The following is a 23,369-nucleotide window of genomic DNA, read 5'->3' as shown; positions in this document are numbered from 1 at the left end:
ATGTTCTGCCTTATGCTTCATGTGCTCATTCACACTTCAGCAAAATGAATGCAAAACCTTCCTTGTTGCTAGCCTCTACGCTGATGCATTTATGCCCACTGACTTTCAGGAGTTTAATTACAAAACCTGGCAAGCAGGATGCTGACTCCCGGGATCTGCAGGCTAGTCCGTGTGGATCGCAGGGCTGCAGTCCGGCACTCTGCTACCCTCTTTGATGGTAGAGCAGCCCTCCTTTAACGCGATGCCAGCTGTGAACGGCAGTCCAATGGGGCTGAGCATGAGGCAAGGCCGCTAAAAGCGATGTTAACTTTGACCACAGGTGGTTCTTCCCTGGGGACGAGGGCGCCTGCCACCACCTGAATTTTTCTGTGGGTCACCTAAGTCTTTCTGAGTTACCGGCTTTCTGCCATGGGCAGGCGGCAGCGCACGTGCCAGCAGCCAGCCCAGCGCCGCAGCCCCGGGGGCAAGTGTGCTGCACCTGCACCACGGCCCTCTGCGGCAGGGGAAATCCCCACCGGCTAAAGGCTAGTAGGACTAGCCTCGTTAGCTTCGCCGCTACTATTACTGACTGGTTTTGCATCTTTTTGTACGCTTTGTAACTGCAGGGAACAGTGGACTCCTGGTTGTCTCCAAATAAGAGACTTACAAACCTTATAGTCCTCCTTAATTGTAGAGGAAGGTTAATAGAAATGAAAAGGGACATGACACCATTGAGCAAGTGACAGAGAGGAACAAAACCTCTGCTGCTTGCTTCTCTTCCCTGTCTCTGGAACATTTTAAAGATTCCTCAAAAGTAGCTCAGTTCTCCACCAGACTTTCTCCAACAGTTGCTAGAATTATCTTTTATTCAGATTATCCAGCACTAAAGCTGGTCAGAGGACTGTTTGTGCTATTAAAGTTTAATCCATGATCCGTGTGATTAACGAGACCACTGAGAGACGAAAGAAGGTTGAGTATGCTTCTTGTAGGAAACGCGCATTTTTTTTCTTTGTGGTACGGAATTTCCTCATTCTTTTTTCTCAGAATAGCTCGAAAGAACGGAAGTTTCTCAGTTTGAGATCTAATCTGCCTTGCCTTCGCAGGAAGCTACAAATGTCTTGAACAAGCTTTCAGTTTACACATTTTTCTGAACAAGAAGCCCTTTGGACAAAGCCTTACTGATTAGAGACAGGAGTGGTTAAACCACAGCTCATGCCCATAGTTACCAACTAGTTAACCTTACATGTTTAATTTATCCTCTTGCCATCAGCCCAAATTATGCATGGTTTGATTTCTGTAAAATAATAGCAGCTGTTGGGTGTTTCGCTCTGTTGAAAGCCTTGCCTGTCTCACTGTAACTAGTTAGGGAGGCCTATTTTCATTTGCAAACCCTTGCAAATAACCATTTCTCAGAGTATTTGTGTCACGGTACATCTCTGGTCTCTGTGGTTGTTAGTCCTTGACCCAGCTAACTGGGCTGTTTCTTGACAGTCATAATCATATTTTAAACTCACCTCAACATATTTTTACAGATTCAGCAATTTCACAGATGTCTAGATAGAAGCAACCCGAAGACTAAGCGCCTCTGCTGCAAAAGCCAAAAGATAAGCCCTTCTTAGAGGAATTCAGGTTGACTTTAGTCCTTCTCTAAAATGAGGAGATGATAGAAGCCAGTCCAACTACGTTATTTCAGAAAAAGTTATTAAAGTCATATTAAGTAAAGTCAGTACTGCATGTCATGACACACTACTGGTTAGGAAAGCACTAAGAAACAAATATAGCTGCTTGATACAAGCTCTCACATACTTCATCCCTTCAAGGGATTCTGCATCCCCAGTACGCCTGGCAATACAGGGTCATTGCTGCTAAACAATGACGATTGTTGGCAGCGTAAAAAGTAAGTTAAAACCAGAAATAAATCTTAGCATCTCCCATTCTTGTTTATTTTTCTAAACAGACTTTATTTACTCCAAATCTTTGAAATCTACTTAATGCAATTTTCTAAAATTGCCATTTTTATACTATTCCCTTCAAAGCAGACCTGTGTATTAGGAGTCTGACAGCAGTACCCATTTGAGGGGTCATGAAAACTACAGAAAGCATTTCCATTGGGGAGAAAAAAAAAGAAAGGGAGAAAAGCTTTCCATTTGTTTATAGCTTCTTCAAAAATACTCTTTTGGGGGTGGAACTTTCCATGTTTCATCTCTTTGGAAGGTGATTTTCTTTTAAGCTCTCAGCAATATGTGGAAACTTTTTAACATAAATGCAAAATGCCTTAAATTATGAAAACTGTGTGACTAATTGGTGACCAAAAAGTTTCTCTATGGATTTGATACACAGATTATTATGCATGATAAAAATGCTCAGTGGAGTTGCCATTTACTGTGTTAGTCTTAGAACACAGCAGTCTTTGAAATGTAATGACCACATTAAAAACCAAGTAGTTTTTAAAGGGCTCAAACACATGATTCTGTTTATTTTTGAAGGAAGTACTCTAAAAGAAGACAGGCAGTTAAAATGTGTATTCCAGTGCAAAATATAATGGGAAATGACAATAAAATCTCATATGAAAGACAATAGTGCACAATAACCATATTATCTTCTGCATGCAAACAAATACTCTATTAGCAAACTTCACACCACGGCAAGAGCTTCACAAAAAATGATCATAAAAGCATAGCACTGATACTGATTTTTTTGCTCCAAGCTTGCATTCTCTGTATAATGCTTGGGAAGAATGAGAACAGGTGTGAAAATAACAATAAAGAAATTACCAGTGCATAAGCCATTCAGATGGCTGTGTTCTCTAAAAGATAATGAACACAGAGAGCTTGATTCAGATTCACACTACAGTTCTTTTGTACCTCCAGGATAAACTGTAGGAGATGACAGTCTACTTTAGAGCCCGTTTTGGAGAAGAATGGTATGAAATAGCTGTAATATTAATGAGAATTATTGTGGTACTTTTCAAAGTAGGATGTGAGTGTATCCACCTTTTTATTATGATGATATATCAATGAAAATACATTCTGTACAAATACCAGCAAAACATATCTGAAAATAGAGACAGTGTGATTAATCTGTATCTTTTTAAAATAAATATGTACAATGTTTACATTTTGGACAGTTCCAGAAATGAACATGTCCAGATTATGTACCACTACCTAAAAAAATTATTTATTATTATAGAAAATGCATTTGCTGTACAAATATTTATAAATACATATGTATAAACTTTTTCAGCGAAATGTCTGTGGATTCATTGAAAAGAAAAGCATGAAATATTCTTGTTATCAGCTAACATTTAGCTATCAAGTGTCCACATATTAAACAGTCTAGAGCATCGTACGTCACACAGAAGTAGATTTTCAGTGTTGAGAATATTCTGCGTTCTGCTTCTGTGCCATCATATCGGCAAATCTGATTGTCTTTTCTGAAAATCTGCAGAAAAGCAGCAGGACTGAATCAGTTTGACTCAGTGATTGTTATTGACTGCACCATGTCAGACAGGGTTTCTGGGTCTACTTCTTCTTTACCATTATCTGAGTTTTCTGATGAGATGTAACAGCCAGAATCTCTTGGGCAGTCATTTAACTGTGATTTGTCAAAGCCGTGGTGAGGGCTTAAGCTCCGCGTCTCCTCACCACCCTCACTTTTCTGCGGTTGTTCAGCTAGAAATAACAGAAAAAGAAAGAAAAAAATTGTCAAAATAAGTATCCTGGGAAAGAGTTTGAGATAGAAACATGACTGATCTTGAAGAACTGTAGAAACAGAGTTGGTAATATACACATAACTAGATCAATATCTTTTGTCTATCAGAAACAGAAACCTCAGCATCAAAGAACTAAAAATATGATTACATGAGTATAACACGTCTAAGTTGATGTTGAGGTTGGCTTTGATCCTGCAGTATGTTGCTCAGAGATCAGTGCCGGAGACTTTGGCCTCGTCCTTTAGACTGAGGCCCTTAAAGCTGTCCACAGGTGCAACAGTCACCATGCATGGTCACCATGCCCCCAGTAGAGATGGCAGCTTTTCCTCTCCCACTCTCACATATTCCAGGGCCTGCTCATGCAATTAATCATGTAGCCTACTGCACCTGGTTTATAACACATTGCATTATAGACACTGTGTCTTTTGAATGTAACCCCCACCATTTTACCTACTCTGTGCACTGTGTAGCAAGATAGAATGCACTGGTCTTCAGAAGTGCTCAGCATAAAGATGTGGTAATCAGGTTTTCTAAAGCACTGGACTTTTCAGAGGGAGTGGGTGGCTGATGGAAACTTCCTAAGCTTAGCTTGATATCCAGAAGGTTATTTTCCAAAACATAAAGGCCTCAGAGAAAGCTAAGATGCCTAACTCTTGCTGTATGGTTTTTGAACACTGTTTCAAAAGTAAGTAGAAGCAAATTATCTTGCAAATAGCTTGTCCTTGTTTAGCTGCTGTATGACTAATCTATTCAAACTCAAAAATCTGCATCTCAGGGAGAGTATCGACAGACGTCTCAAAAAAAGCTCAACAAGCTGGTGCCTTGCACACAGGATATACCTGTATATCATGAATCTAATATATCTTGTGGTATTTTTCTGGCTGTGAAATACATGATGTTTACTCACAGTAAATTTCTTCAGAAAACAAGCTATAAAATATAAAATCTTTCCCTTTCATACTTTTCTTTTTCCTTATCACCCTCCTGTAACTGTATTTTTACTTCAAACTGTGGCTTGCTTTCCAAACAAGGTATAAGGAACAGATCTCACAGGAAACAGATGGTTTTACCCCAGATTTTAGCCCTTCAGAAAAATAGTACCTTTTTGCTTTTGAAAGAAAGTTCCCTTTTTTCACTTGACTTGTTACTCCATGGTTAAATAGTTAGCTTTGAATCTTTAGTCAGATTTAAGCTGTCTCAATTCAAGTACAGAATGGAAGTCCTGATACATGAAGGATTTTGTCCTTCGTCAAAATCTTAATCTAGTTTAGCTCCAGGGTAGAGTCCCAGAATTATAAAATTTCCACAAGCAAAATTCGTACTGACATTTGTTTCAGTTGTTGGAAATGATAAGCTTTGGCAACATGGGAAAGATTTACAATTTGGATTATTATTTTTTTAAAATCTTGTGTTATATTGTATAACAAGAATAAATTAGAAAAGAAAAATTGAAATGTTTCACTCTGAAAACATTGAAATGGAACAGCAGGAGAGTCAGGACCTGTCTTCATTGTGTGAGATTTCAATGAACTTATTTCACAAAGCATTTTGATATATTGAGAAATATGTCTAGGTCCTGATGGAAGTCTTGTAGATTTGTTTGGACTGATTAATTCTGTTTAATATTTTCTAACTTTCAGTTGCCTAATTAAGTTAATAAACTAATCTGATTTTGGAGAAAAGAATCCAATGTCTCAACTTAGTAATTTTGGCATGAATAGGTTATAGGCATAACCTTATGTATTGCAAAAAAAAAAAAAAAAAAAAAGATTTCTGATTACTTTAAATACTTTCCAAGGAATAGAAGTCCCACCTTGTTCCTAAATAAATTAATGGTTAATTGCACTTGCGTGAAGGAGTACCCCTTTCATCAGATTTAATTGATATCTGTAACTGTTTGATCTCCTTCTCACCTTACAGAACATAGTTTGTCATGTCAAATGTTATCTCTCTTTGCAAGGAAAATATTTGATCACGTAGGGTCCAATTGATTTCTGATTTAAGTCAGGAAGGAATTACAAAAGGAATTATACCAGTGAAGGTATTACTGCTGCTATTAGTAGCAACAGAAGTAGTTTAGCAGAAATAACAGCAGATGCCCCAGTAAAGCCTTGTTTAAACTGTGTCATTAGCTCCTCGCACCCATCCCACGGGCGCCAAGACGACACAGGTCTTGGCTGCTGTGGGCTGACAGAGCTCAGCCGGTGGCTGGGTGAAGTCCTCCTGCGCGGCTGCGGGCAGGGCTCCCCTGCCCTCCGCTGTAATCCCCTCTCCAGCCTAATGCTGCTTGCTGGTACTTTTATCAGCTTCTGTAGCATCATCTGCTGCCCTGGCAAGCAGTGACCTAAAAAGCGTTAATCCTGTTTACATTTTCAAGGTCAAAGAGGAACCTCCATCCACTCTGTTTGTTTTACAACCGAGAGAAGACAAAGTAACTCGTGGATTAAAAAGAAAATGCAGTTTCAGTCAGTGTATTAGTGCCCTGTAACTAGTTGTCATAATCTGAGTAGTTCCTATGTGAAAAACAGATCCTAAATTCTTTTGTAGCGATGACTTTCCCTTGTGTGTTTCAGGGAAAAAGACACAGGCAAGCCTGGAACTGAGATTTTTTTAAAATCTGAATTTAGGTCAGTTAGGAGAATAAGAAATTTCTATTTAGAAAACGTACAGCAATGTAAAACTTCTGTCTCTTCCCATAACACTAGAAGAATTTTTTACATGAAAAACTGAAAACCAAAATGTTGAGGTGTTTGAGACAGTAAAAATATTATATTTTCTATTTTTCATTCTGAGCAGAATAAATTGAAGAACGCCTCCCCCATATTTAAGAAGAAAAGACTGAAAGCAAACTTTGGTGGTTTTTTTTTTCCTCTCTTTAAAGCAGCCTTAAATATTATGCAGTAACTACTAAACCACTTGAACAGGATACTGAGTATTATAAATATATGTAGCATACAACTTTAGATGTTGCTTCATGAGAAAAGAAACTATGCTTTTTTTTTCTTTTTTTTTTTAGCTTTTGGCTCTTACATTCAGTTCTACTTAATTCCTTCCTCTAACACGTACATGTTCAAGTTCCACATTAGTAAAGGTAAGTTTGCTGTCTTAATCTTTTGGACATCAGAAGAAAGATACAATGCACAGGAAACAGGAATTGATAAAATTAAACTGCCGTTAGATGTTGCAGAATCATCAGAAATAACTATCTTATCAACAAATGGAAGTTCTATCATTTTTCTACAGTAAAGCAGTTTTATATAAGATAAATAGCTTTCAGTCACTGTTGTCTATGATATGGCCAGGAGAGTCCAAGATATGCATCATTTTGACACATATATTCTAATACTACTTTAGACGGTAGGATTATATTCAGACTTCTGAAAAAAATGTGAGGCCTTTAGCCTTGGTAATAGATGTGTGATGCATACTTATCTTCCTCGCTATTTAGATCTTTGAAATGAATATTTGTTATTCAGTGACATAGATGTGCATGACACATGCAGGAATAGATCTCTTTTTTCCTTCACCAGCTTTTTTCCCTTTTTAAATGAGTTTAAAGTCCTGATTAGGAAAGCACTTCAAGCTTAGGTTTAAGGCAATTCATCTCAAGAATGTACAGAGGTCACACTGACTCCTGTGCGGTTATGTCAGTTTAAACCGGATGAGTGGCAGGAGGCTTGGATTTTGTCTTGGAAAAAAAGAAGGTCACCCAGCAGCAAGCCGTACTTCATGAGTGTGCCCTCTGAGAGTTTGCCTTCATGAGTTTTGCCCAAAAGGAGAACTGGGCTAGGAGCACGATGCTTTAGGCTGAGTCACTTGTGTGCCTTCAAGGAAGGTGCAGCGGTGACGTACTGAGCAGCATCATACAATAACTAAATAGAACAAAGCATGTCATCAAGGCTGATGTTAGACCTCCCAGGCCGTGTATCAACCTGTAGTGCCTGTACCAGTTAGACCACCTAAGTGTTAAAATGAAATGAAAACTCACAAAGGATCATTTTGAAGCAGTAAATGGTGATACTTCTTGAAAAAGAAGCAGAGAAACCTTAGGTGGTTCTGTATACACATGCAATACTTTGGGGACTCAAAGGAGTAAAACTTTTGTGGATATTTACAGACATGCAACTTAAAAAAATTGTACTCACTGAAGTCAGGGGCATAGCTTTTCTGGGAGGGATACTGAACTGATGTGAGATGAGAGTCTATGGTGAAAACAGAAATGAGAAGCTTCTTTTTTCTCTAAAATCTGGAAGCAAACACATGTGCCTGAAAAAAGGTGAAAAATACTAATACTCATGCAAGGATGAGCTTCCTTGGGAAATCTGGAAATATTATGTCCAGGTCAATGAGTTGTACCATGGTACAGAAGGGGAGATTGTCTTTGAGCACTATATGATCTTGACATGATATTTTGTAATCCCACGTACTTAAAGGGACTGCCCAGTGTAAAATGGTACTCTTGATGCTAGGTCCTCATGTAAGGAATGCAACTGAGAACTGAAGGCTGTGTCCTCAGCTATCTACTATCTTGCTGTCCAAGTACAATAAATAAGGAACAAACCTTATCTGGTACTGGCAGTGGATTTAGAGTATGATCTGGCACTTAAATATGAAAAGTAAGCTAGGGAAGTGGATTTGGGGAGATAAGCGTAAAATATTATCCGCCAAATTGCACATATGCACCTTTTTTTCCTATAAAATCTAGTTCTTCTGTAACTCAGAATAGCTTCGGACTAATGTAACCCACTGGACTTCAGGAATGAACCTCTTGACTTAACATCATTTAAGTGAGAAGAGAACCGAGGCTATTTTGCACACACAAAAACGTGTGTCCTGGGAAGCGGTCAAGAAAAAAGTTCCAAACTTCTTTTATTACTTTATTCATTAACCATCCAGCAACTGCTTCACTTTAAAAATAGCATCTTACAAAAGCACAGACATCCATCTCTTGTCTAGAAGCCATCTGGGAGAAGAATGGAAAGCTATTAAGAAATACTTTATGAGAAAGAGCTTTTTTTTCCTCCTCAGCTATGAACTCATGGAAACCAATCATTTTTGTCCCAAATATATAGGTCTGATCAACTTATAGAAAATCTAAAAAGAGATCTGGGAAGGGGGGGAAGGTCATGAGGAGCTTACAAGACCTTGCAGTTCTAGGATAGTCTTGCTACATGAAGTACTTGGAGATGGTGAATTTGGGCCTGGACTCCCAGAAGTTAGGGAGAAGATAGTGCAGTACCAGGAAGCAAAATCTGCTTAAAAAATACTATGTGGTAGCATTGGCTAAATAAAACTTACTTTTTAATTCCTGGTATAAGATGGGTAAAGTTTTTCCTTTCAAATTCATTCAGGTCTAAATCAAATGTAAGGTGAAAAAATTCTCACTGCCAGAAATCCTACATTTTGGACGGCTTTAAGAAGCATATAATGTGGAAACTATTGCTGCAGGTCTTTTGGTTAGAAAACTCAATAACTGTTTATTCTGCAACATGAATTATATAGTCACAAGTATGCAGCATGAAGAAATCACTTAGTATAACATACAATAAATGTCAAGAAAAAGCCGAGGAAAGAAAAAGAAATTAAAAGCCCTGTAAAAACATCTGGACATTTCACAATATCAGATATCACATTAAAGAAATATTAAATCTTGTTTTACTACATTTATAGTAGAATCTAGCAAAATGAAGCTATGTTCTAGCACGCTTGGCTGTTCTGATTAATAGCAGAGTCACAGAAACCCTTGCATTTCCACTCTGGACCATACCTGAGACTCCATCCATTAATCAAACACGTGCTTCATGGAAGCACAAATGTAATGCAAAGACATGGAAGTCTTCCAAGCTCTGTGAGAAAGATGGGCTTAGAAGAGTAAATACAGTCTATGGCCTTAGTATATTTTTTCACAAAGCTTATAAAAAGAGTGAACTTTTACCTGGAAAAGTGCTGAACTTATATCTAGAATACTCTTGGCCAGTGAACAGATTACCTTGTAGCTGTGGGTAATTATGCTGCTCACTTCTAAGCAATGCAAAAAATCAATTTTAATTAAAAAATCATTTATGCTGGACTGAGTCATGCCCATTTAGGGGAAAAAAAAAATATATTGACCTAGGAAAGTTCAGTTCAGCTGCAGAAATCACTTTCACAGTAGCACCCAGCTCTTTCAACCTAATTTTCTAATCAGATTGACGGACAAAAAGGTCAAATGATTCGGACGAAGTCAGACTCATGCTGAGCTTATCCCCAAGATCATCTTGACTCCCCGTCTTTCGTTATAACGACTTAACAGATAGCTTCTATCAATCTTTAGTCTTTAGTATCTTCCTTTTTAGAGCAGGTTGTTAAATTCTGTTCTGTCCTTACCAGTCACGTGACAAATGCTATGAAACTTTGGCAACCAGACAAGGCAAGGATTTGATTCAGTCCTGATTCAAGACAGTATCCCAAACCAGGAGGGTATTTATGCGTGGCTTACCTTAAAATATACATGAGTCTTATGAAACTCAACTAGACTTAAGTGAATGCTTACAGCTGGCATGGCATATAAAGTTGTCTTGGTTCTGGTCCCTGTGAGTATTCATAAATCCTGGGAATATTATTTTATTGAATGTGAATACTAGAAAGATTAGCTATACCTATCTAAAGTGGATGTGAAGCAAATATTCATTTCATCTCTTGATCTAAGACTACAGTGTCATCACTGATTTTGAAGCATGGGCCACTTTATAAGATTTAATGTTATTATTTCCAGAACCATTACAAGAATTTAAACTATTAGACTACCATACAGATAACATCAGGGACACTGTTTTGCCTGGAGAAGTGACTTAATCCCATGCTGCCAATTAGGAAGAACCCTATTTGAATAATTAAGGTAAATTTATTAATTTTCAGTGTATGGGACATGTAAGGACCTTGTTAGGTTTGGTCCTTGCACAGGTGTATGTAGAATATTAAGTGTTAAGACACCTTCAGAAAAAGAAGAACTTGGTGTCATCTTCTAAAAAGATTAGGTGTCTAAGGCTGCTTGCTATGCTTTTTGTCACACAAGGAATGTAAATAGTAAACCACATCCTCACTGCTCCAGAATAGTTTGACACTTGCATGGTCTGTTAAAAACCATTATGCTTTGGTTTTGTTTTTCACACTGATGCAAAACTGCAATATTACAATCTAGTGTTTTTCATTAATTTTTTTTGTGTTAAATATTGATATAGAAAAACATACACAATAAAGGTGCAGAAAGTGCAGCAAGGCTAGTTACCAAGAAGTATACACAAATATATGTATACTCAGTTTAAAGGCAAACTAGGGAAATGAACATATTTTTAGATGATTTCCAGCTAGATCCTTGCAATACAGTTCTTGGCAAATGTAACTCTTTTTTTCCTGGATTCCCTCTTTCAATCACTACTTCTACATAGACAGCCCTTCAAGAGTCCTTTTCTAGCTTTTCATCTCACAAAGCTATAGACCAGAAAGAACTACTGAACCTGGTGGGCAAAGAAAACCCTTTTAATGCCTCTCCAACATGTTTGCAAGAGCCTTACCTTTCCCTGGAAGCTGACTAAGAACAGGAAAGACTGCACGTACAAATGGGGTCCCGAAGAAGCCCAAACGTACAGTAAAAAACAAGGTCAGCAAAGACACGAAGAGGGAGATGAGAGAACATCTGCAGGGAAAGCTGAACGGATGAGGTAGCCAAAGACATGCTTAGAAACCCAGAGAAATTTATGTACTGAAGAACATAGGGTATATATGTGCGTGCAGGTGTGTGCACACATGTGTACATGTGCTGGAGTGAGAATTGGAAAGCTATCTACCTACTGAGGAGATAAAAAGTGGACACCTGACAAGAACTGATATTAAAATATCCCAGGAACATTGCTTTTCCAGGTCTCCTTTTCTTTCTTTCAGATGCTTCTCAACTGCAAGTGCACATTTGATGAAATGACTGCTCAGCATAGGGGTGAGTATGCACAAATATTAATGAAGAGGAAAACATCTGTTTTGGCTGAGTGTCTAATTAAGTAGATGCTTAGCTGTAGTTTCTAGGAATTTGACATAAATTATTTAAAATTAGAAGTCAGGCTGGAAATATCATTAAAATATCATGAGAACAGTATTTTCTGTTCTGTGTCCTAGCTTTTCCACTCCCAGTGAAAGGAACAGTGAAGAAAACATAATGGTGATCAATACACATACATATACACACACCACATGATCAGCTTTCAGAAGCTCACCAGAAACTTGAGTCAGATTCATTTTGAGGAAAGAATGCAAGCCAGCTATTAGTATATATTTATTTTTTTTACAAAACCTTCTTACAAAAGAAACTGATTTGGATAAAGATTTAAGTAGGGAATGAAGTGAGGGAAGGAAAAACTGTATTCTTCTGCGGAATGTTGTTTAAAAAAATTTAAAGAAAATTCTTCACTGTAGCTATTTGAAATAAGATCTATTTTGGTTAAGATCCTAGCGCAGAGTTTGGGAGGTTTTATTTTCTGCTCTTGCACAGACCTTGTGGCTTTTGGGAAGTCACTTAACCTCTCTGGGGGTTGGGTCCCCAACCATAAATCGGGTTGTTCTTAAGTAATAGTTGCTACCAGTCTCTAGTGTAGGACGTATAAATAAGAAATTTTAAATCATTCATGTGTTACCAGGATAGTAATCATATACATATCTAAAGAGATGTACAGTTTGCTATCTATCTGAACAAATAAGAAAACCATCTGACTCCATTTTTCATATTTAAAAGAAAAATCATTTAACAGATCAGTGTGAGAATCACTATTTCTTTACATGTGTTTCTTCAGTTAAAACTGGCACATGACTCTTAACAAAGCTTAAACACTTACTGTCATAGTCCTGTAGATTTTCAATGGCTGATAACAATCTTGCCCTGTCTTCTGGGTTTGAAATATTTAATTCGATCAGGTGGCTCTCCTGTAGATCCTTTAAGTCCTCTAGAGTTTCATAGCCATTTAGCAAGAGGGTTGAGGCATATTCCTACAAAAAGAAACAAGCAAATCCTCTCATGTAAACAAGCACTATGTTTAGTAGAGGAATAGGCACAATTTCTTTTTTTACTTTTTTGTCGGGTTGAAATGGGCTCCATTCTCCAGTCTGATTGACCCGCCTTTGGCATAAAACCAGAGCTGGAGAGCAAGAGAGGACAGAGGCAGAGATGCCTGGGGATCCTCCTGGCCATCCCAGCCTCTGTGCCTGAGTTGTCTAACAGAGTCCTGCAGCAATTGGGCCAGGACAGAGCTCTGCCAGAAATGATTTCGTCTGCCGAGCATCTGGACTTTTGTGGGTCACCCCATGAGTGCCTCCCATGCTGGGTCCAGGAGGACCTCTGAGGTGGGGTGTGCTCTGCTTTTGCACAGAAGGAGCCCTCCAATATAAGCGAGGGTGAGAAGCAGAGGGAGCCCTCAGCCATGCTGTGTCACACATGGTCCCCCTTGTGCTGTGTGTCGACGCAGTAAGAAACTCTGCGCATACTCCAGGGAAAGGAGTGTTTGCATCAGCACCAAAGCAATAACCATTATTAAAAATGTTACCTGCAAATCATGACCTAATTATGCTTTGACACTCAGTCAAGAACTAGGGTTGCAGAGAGGGAAAGGTGCAACATGAGCATAGTGCAAAAAGACTATTGCTCCCTAAAGATCATGAGGAATTAGAAACCCAAATTCTAAATGTTGGCACTGGAGTCAGACTGCAGTTCTGTCCCTGAGATGTCCACAGTCACACACCTCCTACGCTTAGGCACACAATTGCAGTCAGGTTACGGTGACTTGACGAGTCACCACTGCGCCTCTTTCTTTGCGTGGAGTCTCTTAGCCTAACCAAATGATGTGGTAAGATACAGTTCTATAAGCCACTCACATCCGATAAAAGACAGACACGAAGCTGCTTTGCTTTGCTGACATCAAAACTGCTGAAACCTGCCTTTCTACTTCTGCCTGTAAATGACATCCAAACCTGAGCACACAGAAATGAAACGTTTCAAATACAGCTGGGAAACGCGTTGGCTGACCTGCAGATGGACACAATCCAGGAGCTCTTGCAATGTTTTAGGCTTGGTCCTTTTGCTTCCTTTGTGTGGCTTTATCTTTCTGGGTGCAGCTTCCTCTTCCAAGATAATATCCACGTAAATGAACTTGAAGTTTCCTACTTTGTTGTTCAACATGCCTGTCCATATGCCCATGGGGGTTTTACAGATGATATCTATAATATCTCCTTTCTAGAACAATAAAGAAAAGCACATCACTGCTTACACATCTGGTTTGTTATATGTAGCTTTTCTTCTGTGGACCAAAACCAGCACAGATAGCACAGAATCTTAACTAGTCACTGCGAAGTAACTTTTTAAAAATACCTAGATTTAGCTCCTACATTTAACTAGCTCCTTTTTAGCTACATTTAACTTCCTTAATATCTTCCTGTCTGTCCTTCCCAAAGGACTGGCAAATTTTCACACCATTATTAACACAATTGACTGAGGAAATAGTGGAAGGCACCTTGGCAGACAGATCTAAAGGCTTCAACTCCCCACACCTGTACATTCACTCACAAACGTGAGTGCAAAAAAGAGTGACAACACAGCTACTTCAAGAGGGCTTTTTGGTAAAGGTGTTCACAACCACGCTGTGGGAACCAAGGTCTCAGCTCAGCAAAACAGTCACTCTGATTAATTCTTGTAGTAAAAACGCTCCCTTGTAAGTCATACCCCCTACACAACTTGCTCCCATGACTTCAGAATTGAGTCCTCTCTTCTGGGCAGGTACCACAGAACTTACAAAAATGTTGAAAGTCTTTGAAGAGTTATCCAACAAATCCCCACGTACACACTTTGTTTGGCATTCTGTTATGAAGTTAAAAATCAAACTCAGTTTGTTAAAATATCTGTTAACAACTCCAAGACTTTCAAATCTTTTCTGGTCTGGTCAAGAAACTGCAAGTAGAGCGGTCACCCTAGTTTTGGTGCAAACCCAAGTATGAAATTGACTGTGTTCCAGTGACCTGGTTTTGTCAGAATATGGAGCTCAGAGCTATAAGCATGTTTGAAATGGAAACTAAACAAACATTTGTTTAAAGCTCTATAAGCACACATATTATTCTACACACTCATGAGGCTCAGGAACTTCAGACTTGGACGCAGATCAGGATTAGGCAGTGGCTCTAAGTCAAGCTGCAGATGCACTTCGAATTCAGATTCAGGGTACTGAAATTTTGTGAGACAAATTTAGGGGATTTCAACCCTAAGTATTAGTTTATAATTCTAAAATACACTGCCCCAGTGATTAAAAAAGGAACCTATGTGAGCCAGCAGACATTTGCCGTTTTGTGACCAGTTAAACTGTTTTGAAAGAAATGCCCTAGGTGTGGGTGGAAGTGGAGGGCAAGTGGTGAAGACTGCAAGTACTGGCAGAGCAATGGCTGTAATGTAGGCGAGAGAGGAGGAGAGGGAGGCTGCAGTGAGATACAGATGAGGATTTTGACAAAAAGAAGAGGCTGTGAAGAAGAAGAAAAGATGCTGAAGTGTGATATAATCTGGATATGAAGGTGTTTACAAAGAGGGAAAAGAAAGAAGTCCAGATTACAGACATGAGTAGTCTGAAGGATGATGATATTGAATGTATCTGTGCATGGAAGGAGAAGAAAAGGGCTGGTCTTTTTTAGTAATGTTCAACTGGGCCCACGTCTGGAGCTCCTTTTTCTCACTCACACAGCCTGGACACCCCTGCCATGTTGTCAGGGCCAGAGAAAATTCATAGTTCAAAGGTATGCTTGAAGAAAAGCTTAATGGAAAGGCGAACTGTTTTCATTAAAGATAATGGGTGCCACTGAGCTTTTGATATATCCTAGTTGTGACTGAAAAAGCTGGGGAAGCAACTTCACGTCCCATGAGACTCAAGTTTTTCTTACTCCAGACCTAGTATGTGGGAAGCAACGTGTATTTTACTCTGAGGAAAGCTGTGGTATCCAGGTAGATACCATGATGAGGTACCTACCTGGAGTCTATGCCTTAAAAAGCCTTTAGCAGCAGTTGGCTTTGCAGCATTGGCTTATAGGAGCATTGCAAAACCAGATTGGTCTTGCTGTTAGAGTGTTACACGTACTTAACAGTTAAAAATGCATTAGTAAACATATTCTTCACATGTAGGAAATGCCCCCCTGGCATTCTTACTGGAAAAGAAGAAATCCTGGCGGTTGTCTTACCTTGATTTTCAGAGAGTCGGTGTCATAAGGACTTGGTGTGAAGTCGGTGTGAACTTTGGCTCGACCGCAGAAGGGCCCACTGTAAGGGACTTCGTCATCAAACCGGAGGCTGTCCCTATTGCTCGTTCCCTCTGAGCAGCTGGTCACTCCACCTTAAAGAGAGTCAAGTTGAGAGATCTCCTGCACCAAAAGCCCAGACATGCAATTCTGCACAGCAGCCAAGAGTAAAGTGTTCAAAAGCACAGAATTAGAGGAAGAGTGTACTCTGTGTGGTTTTGACACATTCCAGGAAAAATACATTCAATAAAAAGCATACTACAAGAGACCGAAGAAAATAGGTAGGAGATCTTTCATTAACATCTTCCCTACAATAATCTTTTTCTGGTGATGATACTAATAGACTACACATTTTACTTACAGACTTTTTGAAATATTACCTCTGCAGATTAATAAAATGTACTTTAAAAGTGCAATTTAGGGAATTAATTCTCCTGAACTTCTCCTGTTTATTCAGAGAAATGAAAACAAGTACTGTAGAAGTTATTTTATTTCATTACAGAGCTAGCTGAAACATCAAAGGAACCTGCATTGCAGAGGGAAATTTTAATCTTATCAACATTTCGGCCTGTCATTTTATCCAAGTTGAGCAATAAAATATCGGCAGAGTAATTCAAGCAAATTTGAGCAAGCTCTGCAATATCCCATCCAAATATGTTTTTAGATAAGAGCAGCAGTGTGTTGGAAGTAAACTCCTATATACAATTTTCACAAATCACATCATAGAAAATGATCATAAAAATGGTTTTGTTTGAGGAGATTGCTTAAGTGCACAGCTCCGTCTCAGGGCCAGATTAACTACTAAGTGCAAATGGTCTGGACTGCAGCTCGAGTTCCCACTTAGGGCTCACATGGTACCTGCGGTGATGGCACAGCAACGTCATCATGGACAGCTGTGGCCTGCTGCCCGGCAAATGTCCACAGCAGAGCAACGGATAGAGAGGTGGAGGCAAACTCCACTTCTCATCAGAGATTCATCTGCCCTCCAACTGAGACTACCCTGTTGGGGGAGGGTTTTCAGTAGGTTTGCGGAGAAGCAGGCTGTCTCTCTCTGCATCGTGACCTGAAGCTGCCAGGTCAGGCCCCTATCACCCATCATCTCAGAGAGACCTCTCACGTTGTCTGCCTCACATCTGCAGGGCGAAGGATGAACTCACAGCCACTACCCCCAGAGAGGATGCTTGTGTGGCTGCACCCAGCGATTGCAACCCTATGGGTGCCAACACCATAGCAGTGATAACCCCAAAAAACATTTATGGCATATATACCAGAAACATCCCCTATAATCCGTGTTACTTTTTTACTTCAGTTAATATTTCCACTCTTAAAAACACTCAGCTTATTTCTGGAGAGAGGTATATCTACCCTAGCTGCCACCCATTTAATCAAATTACACTTTTGTCTGCCAGACCAAAGAGCTCTCTACTATCACATTTTTGATCACCAGCTCTGATACCTCAGACTTAAACAATAACAATATTGATCAAGTGACTGAATAAGAAGTATGGATATCTTGTACTTACTAGATGAGCTCTGGCCACTGTTCAGACTATAGAGACTTTCCATAGAGTCACTGGCTTTTAGGGAGACCTTCTCAGTGTGTATTCCACCGCCAGGGTCGCTGTCATCTTTTCCTTCTTCATTCTTTAGCACAAAAATCAGATGTTAACCACCAAGAGGTGTATTTTAGACAAATATTTGGTTTTTTTCTTTTAAATCATCATTGGAGATTAACTCAGCGTTACACTTTATTAAGAACCACTCTATGAGAGAAAGCATTTTAGAAGTTGATGCCTGGTACTAAGGATGCCCAGCACCACCACTAGCACTTTATGAGCTTGGAGAAATCCCCTGTCTCCTCTCTGCCCCACTCACTTCATTCCACTCCCACTCAAGCAGCTAAACTGATTCTCCATCTCAGAAGACTGCAATATACCACAGCAGCGACAAAGGCTTGTAACGGGAAATTTGCAGGTAGCCAGATAAGGTGTTTTTTCTGATTGTCTCAGAGGAGGAAATATAAAGTTTGATTCTGAAAGCATGTGGAGAAGTGCTAGCTGATGCAGCTGTGTTCTGCGTTGAACTTCTGAAAATCATGGGCGCTTGGCAGCAGGCTGGTGCCCAAGCCAGGGCGTTCTGGAGACAGCTTGCACACACGTACGGAATCAGTGTATTCTAGCACCATGCTTACCACATTGCCCGACCTACACATTGGCTTCAAAATCCAGTACATTTCAGAATTAACAGATGCATGTTTCTCTCACAAAATCTAATGGTGTATGAAAGTGGCCCCTTGAGTTTATAACATTAAATCACACCTCAGAAATCACAACCTATTCAAAACAGTAAGATCCATATTTCAATCACAGGTAAGTTAGGGACGATGTAACAACCAAATGAAATAATGATGAACTTTCAAAGGAAGGAATTTCTTCAGCAGATTTCATCATGTTGTCAACGTGCGTGATATTCTGATGCAACTGAAACATCCTGCAGTACTTAGGATGTTACGTTACATTTGGGGAAATATTAATTATTCATCAGTTGGCTGATGAAGTCAAGCAAAGATGACAGTGCATGTATGAAGCAGAGACCCATACAGGTCTGTATAAGGCATACCATTGAAATGAAAGACTGTATTGGTTTTCAACAAGGACAGTGCTTGTTACACCAGTCAGCAGCATAACCCATAGATTAATCAGTGGGCCGGTATTGATTGTCATCATCTCCTGCAGGAATGAAGTTTATGCTACATGTGTGTCCAATCAGATAATTCATTGAATTTCTGTCATGTGAATCGTTACTGTAAATGTGGAGAAGGTAAATGTTGAAATTCTGATTTATCTTTCTTATAATATAAAAATCATGGATTGCAACCTCTCGAATTTTAGCAAAAAAAGCAAACTAAACTAATGAAATAGGAATCCTTGTCTCTGACCTACAAAAACTGTCTAAAGGTAGCCTGTGAAACACTATTTTCTACTCATGAAGTTTCTTATTTACTTTCCCTACTTATTTGATATTGACACATGTGTGAGATAGGATGCAGACTAGCTAGATTTTTGAGGATGATTAAGTGTGACAAGTCCTTTTTCCTTATGTTTTTTAAAATTTGGAACTCACTGACACAACATATTGAGAAAACAGGGTTTGCAGTGTGTGAAACATTATATGTTTTTTATGTTTAATAAAGATAGGTTCACTAAGACTAGATAAAGTAAAAGCAGATAAGGCATATGAGTTGTCATGCTCTAGGATGCTGGCTGACCTCTACAAAATGGACTTTGGAAATAATTCTTGTATTGAAAGATAAATTCTTCTAATGAAGCATTTTGTACAGGTTGAGTATCAGACTGCCAATGGGGTTCATCCGATACTCCCTTGTGTCCACATCAGGAGATTTTTTTGTGATGCTTATACAAATGCTCCTTGATGACAAAGCAAAATTCACTGATATGAAACTCCTGTCTATCTTGGGCCCTTACTGTGTGGTGCTTTAATTGTATATGTGCATGTGTGTGTACATTAATATGCACATGAAAGAAAGGGTACATACTAAAAGCTGTTTTAATTCAGTGTGTGTTACCATGTTTTTATGGATTGTTATAATTGATGGCAATTAAAACATGAATAGGAAAAATGCACGTAACATTTTTACTTCACATGTATTATCATCAAACACGAGATTCTTAAGCTGTATTTACCATCTCCTCAGAGAGTGCCTTGATGTACTTTCTACCCATCTTTCTCTTCATGGTAAGGGAAATGGCTCTCATCTTCTTACCCAAACTTCCTCCATTATTTGCTGCTTTAGTTTGTCCTGCATCTCCAATGTCACTTATAGTCTCCAACTCAGATATCTGATTCAAAATAAAAAAGTAAGCAACAACTCACCATGAAAATGAAATTCAGTGTAGTGGAATGGGAATTACAGAAAAATATTAAGGACTCCAATGCAGTTAGGATGACAAAAGTCACTCATAGCCATTTTCCTGGGGAATCGTGTGCCTAAACAGGTTTGCAGCACACCACTGTATGTGTGAGTGACAGAAAGAAAATATATTTTATGCTAGAAAATGTTGTTTCCCATTGTTTATTGTCCTTAATCCAAACAAGAATTGAGGGGATTTATGCAGGTTCTTGAAAACAAAAATGACACATCTGTGGGTTGCATACACCTGCTGGTTACTTTGGGCATGCACCAACCTGAAGTGCATTTTTGTCTTTTTGAAAAATTGTTTCTAATCTTCCCATCAAAGTACCAAAGATTAGGTGTGATTCTGTGGTTCCTTTTGGCAAGGGCTCAATCCCCCAGACAGATCCAGGTACACAAGCAAAGTTCTCACCAGTGTAAAATTTACACAATAGTTTCCCAATGGTTTTGCATAACTGTCATGGGAAAGTGAACTGAAGAAAGTAAAACTCTGTGTTATACAGACCTCAGCTGAATCATCTGTCTTTGATATTGAGTGATGCCTGAAACGGTCAAAGCTTCCAAAGCTGCTTGTGCGCTGTAAAAAAGAGAGAAGACAAACCTTGACCCACTGATGGTGTTTTGTTCTGTTATTAAGACTTAAATACAACTGTCAAGTCACCTGTTTGTGTTAAAAATTCCTCCCAGATCAGTGGACCATGAACTGCTACATCCAGCTAGAAACAAACTAGGAGGTGACTATGGGGGAAAAAAAATTGTGACTGTACAGCCAGAAGCAGAAAAATTAATAAGAGAACCAATACTGCTTCAAATACTAACTAGATCATGGATATGATTGAGTTCTTCTACATCAGTCTGACATTATACACAGATATCTATGAGTTACTTCTAGGTAAGATTGCTGTCTATGAGCTTAGAAAAAAGGTGTTTCCATAAATATTATACAAGCTCTAGAGTCAGTTATGGTGGTGTCAACTGTGGCAATTTATACAGTTTACTTCCGCAGCTGGGGAGACTGTTTACGGTTCTTTACCAACAGGAATCAGCAAGGACCACCAAGGATTATTAATACATTTTTTCCAAAACCCATATGTTGTGGAGGGAGTAAGTAACAGAATAATCAGGCAGGCCCTGTGTTTTTCCTCCCAATCCCCCAATTCGAAAATCTGATTTTTAAACAGACATGGGTACAATTTTTCCCTGTGCCACAGCACGTAAGAAAGGCTGCATCACCTGAGTTGTGCATTAAGAGACCGTGAATGGATTGCTTTTACTTCCTTCTAATTTTCACCCTTTCTGTGTGTGGATAATTGACATGGTAAGGAGGGAAGTGGTGCAGCAGATTTTTGCAAGAGAGGTCACACAGAAATACCTGCCAGACATGTCAAGGCAAAATTGTCTGACACTGCACTGCCCATGGGCAAACTGCATAAAATTGGCATTGATGACAAGTCAGAAGTCCCTTTAAGTGTGGTCCTAATAACAGCCAGAATTCAGACTTTTATCAACTCTATAGTGTTTTTATATCTTCACCAATTCTCAAAGCTAAATCCAGAATGACTCCTTTTTTTAAAGTTCTTCACTCTTCCATACTAAATGAAAGTCAGTAAATGAAATGCAGTATCAGATTTCTTGAAGCAGGGTTTACTATTATATACTATGCAATATCATCTCAGTATATTTCTGAGTATTCAAAATCCCTCTGGAGGGAAAAAACACATAAGTGATTTCAGACTACCTGGTTACAGGTTTTCCTGTATTTATTAATCCATTTACCTTGCCCACATGATTTCAGCCAAACCAGTTCCTTGCACCATTGCTTTCTTTCCCCCAAGCCACACGAGCCATCTTTTCATCTCCCTCCAGGTTTCTAAATCACCCATCGTGCCCCCTTCCCCTGGCATCTCCAGCTACCTCCTTTCACTCTCCATCTGGGAACGCCACAAGCCTCAAAAGGGCCTGCGAGCTCCTGGCTCTCCTCTACCATTACAGCTTTCCAATCTTCTCTACCAGGTAAGGGTTTTCACGAGCTAGCCTCAGAGGCAACTGAGGTAGACCATCCTTTGGGCAACAAAAGAGGAGGAGAAAAGGACTGGTTTAATAGGCGGTCCCATTGCCTGCCTTTGCGTTACAGACACGCTTAATGCCGGCATGAGCCTGTTTCCAGAGAAGTTAAGGAGAAATCTCTCGGTGATGGTAAGAGAAGCAGAACTGCTCAAACACCGAGTGCTGCAGGGATCACCGCCCTCGGTACGCCCATCCTCCAGTTCCCTACCCAGACAGCAGGGTTAGTAAAGCTGCGGGAGTGCTGTCCTCTGGGAAGCTGGAAAACTAAAGACCTGTTTGAGCCGAGACCTAAGTAATGATTTCAGCTGCTGGCAAGTTTCTGACTGCTGGTACGTCTCTGTACCTGTCCTGCCCACAGCTACCAAGCTGCTGTTTGCTGCTCTGTCTCCTTACGCTCCGCTTTCCTGGCACCAGTTGGTCCTCTGCGGGACTCATCCGTAGCAGTGTCAGGCTCCTGATGCCGCACAGGGTGGCGAGGTGGCATTCAGGCTTCACAACCATGATCTTAAGGAAGGAGTTCATCAATGTGATACCAGCTACGCGCAGCACACACATACCTCCCCTGGGTGTTTCCATCCGGGAAGGACCCCATCTTATTCTGTCCCTGCTCATAAATCACAGGGTTACTATCCATATTAGCTCCTTTATCTCTTACACACAGTCACTTTTAAACTAAAAATAGTTTGCAGAGGGAAAAAAGATATGACAAAGAAAAGCTAGGGAAACCATGTGCAAATAATTTGTCTTAAAGTCTCCGTTTCAGAAGAAGAAAATCAGCATTCCCTGGAACACAACTGAAAATAAAAGCTCCTTGCTGTTTCATTTCCCTGTTTTCCCACACTTATTTATTAACCAGCTCCCCCCCTCCAAAAAAAAAAAAGTAATATAGACATAGCAGTGGGAGGGGCCTGAGCACAGCCAGATGGAAGAGGAAAGTGTGCCCACATTTTTGAGTCCATGTTCTAAGCACTGTGGCTTAAGAGAAAAAGAAATAACATCATTTTTTTCACTACATTTCTGGGCACATCTAACCTGAAAAATATTTCCAGCCAAAGGTTATTTGAAGAAGCTGACCCAGATTTGTGAATATTTTTGGACAAGTAAAATGACATTTACTATTCACTGAGGGAAAAAAAGAAAGAAAAAAATCACACAGCTCTCCTCTTAATTGATTGTAACCTCTCAGAAAATCTCTGTTGGCTAAACGTTGTGGTTTATTTGTTTGTTTTTACCCTGTGAAATTGAAAAGGACAATTTGGATTGTACAGTTTAATTTTTTCTAAAATTCCCATAAAGAACTTTGCTATTAAGTAGATGAACAATATCGTGTGACAAGGGGTTAGCTCAATAGTATGATATAAAAACACAGCCCCAAGGATTATGGTTCTA

At 39.5% G+C, this 23,369-nt stretch overlaps 1 protein-coding gene across 2 annotated transcripts; it reads right to left on the bottom strand.

The window, feature by feature from the left end:
- Positions 1-3,140: 3,140 nt before the first annotated feature.
- On the bottom strand, positions 3,141-20,490 carry SAMSN1 (SAM domain, SH3 domain and nuclear localization signals 1). 2 transcript variants are annotated; one of them, XM_050910071.1, is made up of 7 exons: positions 20,419-20,490; positions 19,684-19,839; positions 17,503-17,623; positions 15,923-16,074; positions 13,737-13,943; positions 12,553-12,703; positions 3,141-3,650 (listed from the first exon to the last, which is right to left on the bottom strand). In XM_050910071.1, the coding sequence occupies exons 2-7, from the start codon at positions 19,753-19,755 to the stop codon at positions 3,445-3,447; spliced, it is 909 nt and encodes a 302-aa protein (XP_050766028.1). In that variant the 5' UTR covers positions 19,756-19,839; positions 20,419-20,490; the 3' UTR covers positions 3,141-3,444. The 2 variants fall into 2 exon arrangements, with proteins under 2 accessions (XP_050766028.1, XP_050766038.1); XM_050910081.1 differs by lacking the exon at positions 20,419-20,490 and adding an exon at positions 3,728-3,740 and having other exon boundaries at positions 3,141-3,631; positions 19,684-19,853.
- Between the last annotated feature and the right edge of the window lie 2,879 nt (positions 20,491-23,369).

Source organism: Gymnogyps californianus, chromosome 1 (assembly GCF_018139145.2).
Source record: "Gymnogyps californianus isolate 813 chromosome 1, ASM1813914v2, whole genome shotgun sequence".
NCBI lineage: Eukaryota > Metazoa > Chordata > Aves > Accipitriformes > Cathartidae > Gymnogyps > Gymnogyps californianus.
Note: the sequence above shows the minus strand (reverse complement) of the source record. Positions and strands in the feature narration are given on the sequence as shown.

Bases quoted from the DNA above. Each gene is read 5' to 3' on its own strand.
- SAMSN1 (XM_050910071.1), bottom strand. From the start codon at position 19,755: ATGAGAGCCATTTCCCTTACCATGAAGAGAAAGATGGGTAGAAAGTAC. The intron at 16,075-17,502 runs GTAAGTACAAGA...ACTCTCTTTAAG, and splicing joins CAGTGGCCAGAGCTCATCTA to GTGGAGTGACCAGCTGCTCA. The intron at 13,944-15,922 runs GTAAGACAACCG...TTATTGTTCTAG, and splicing joins CCGACTCTCTGAAAATCAAG to AAAGGAGATATTATAGATAT.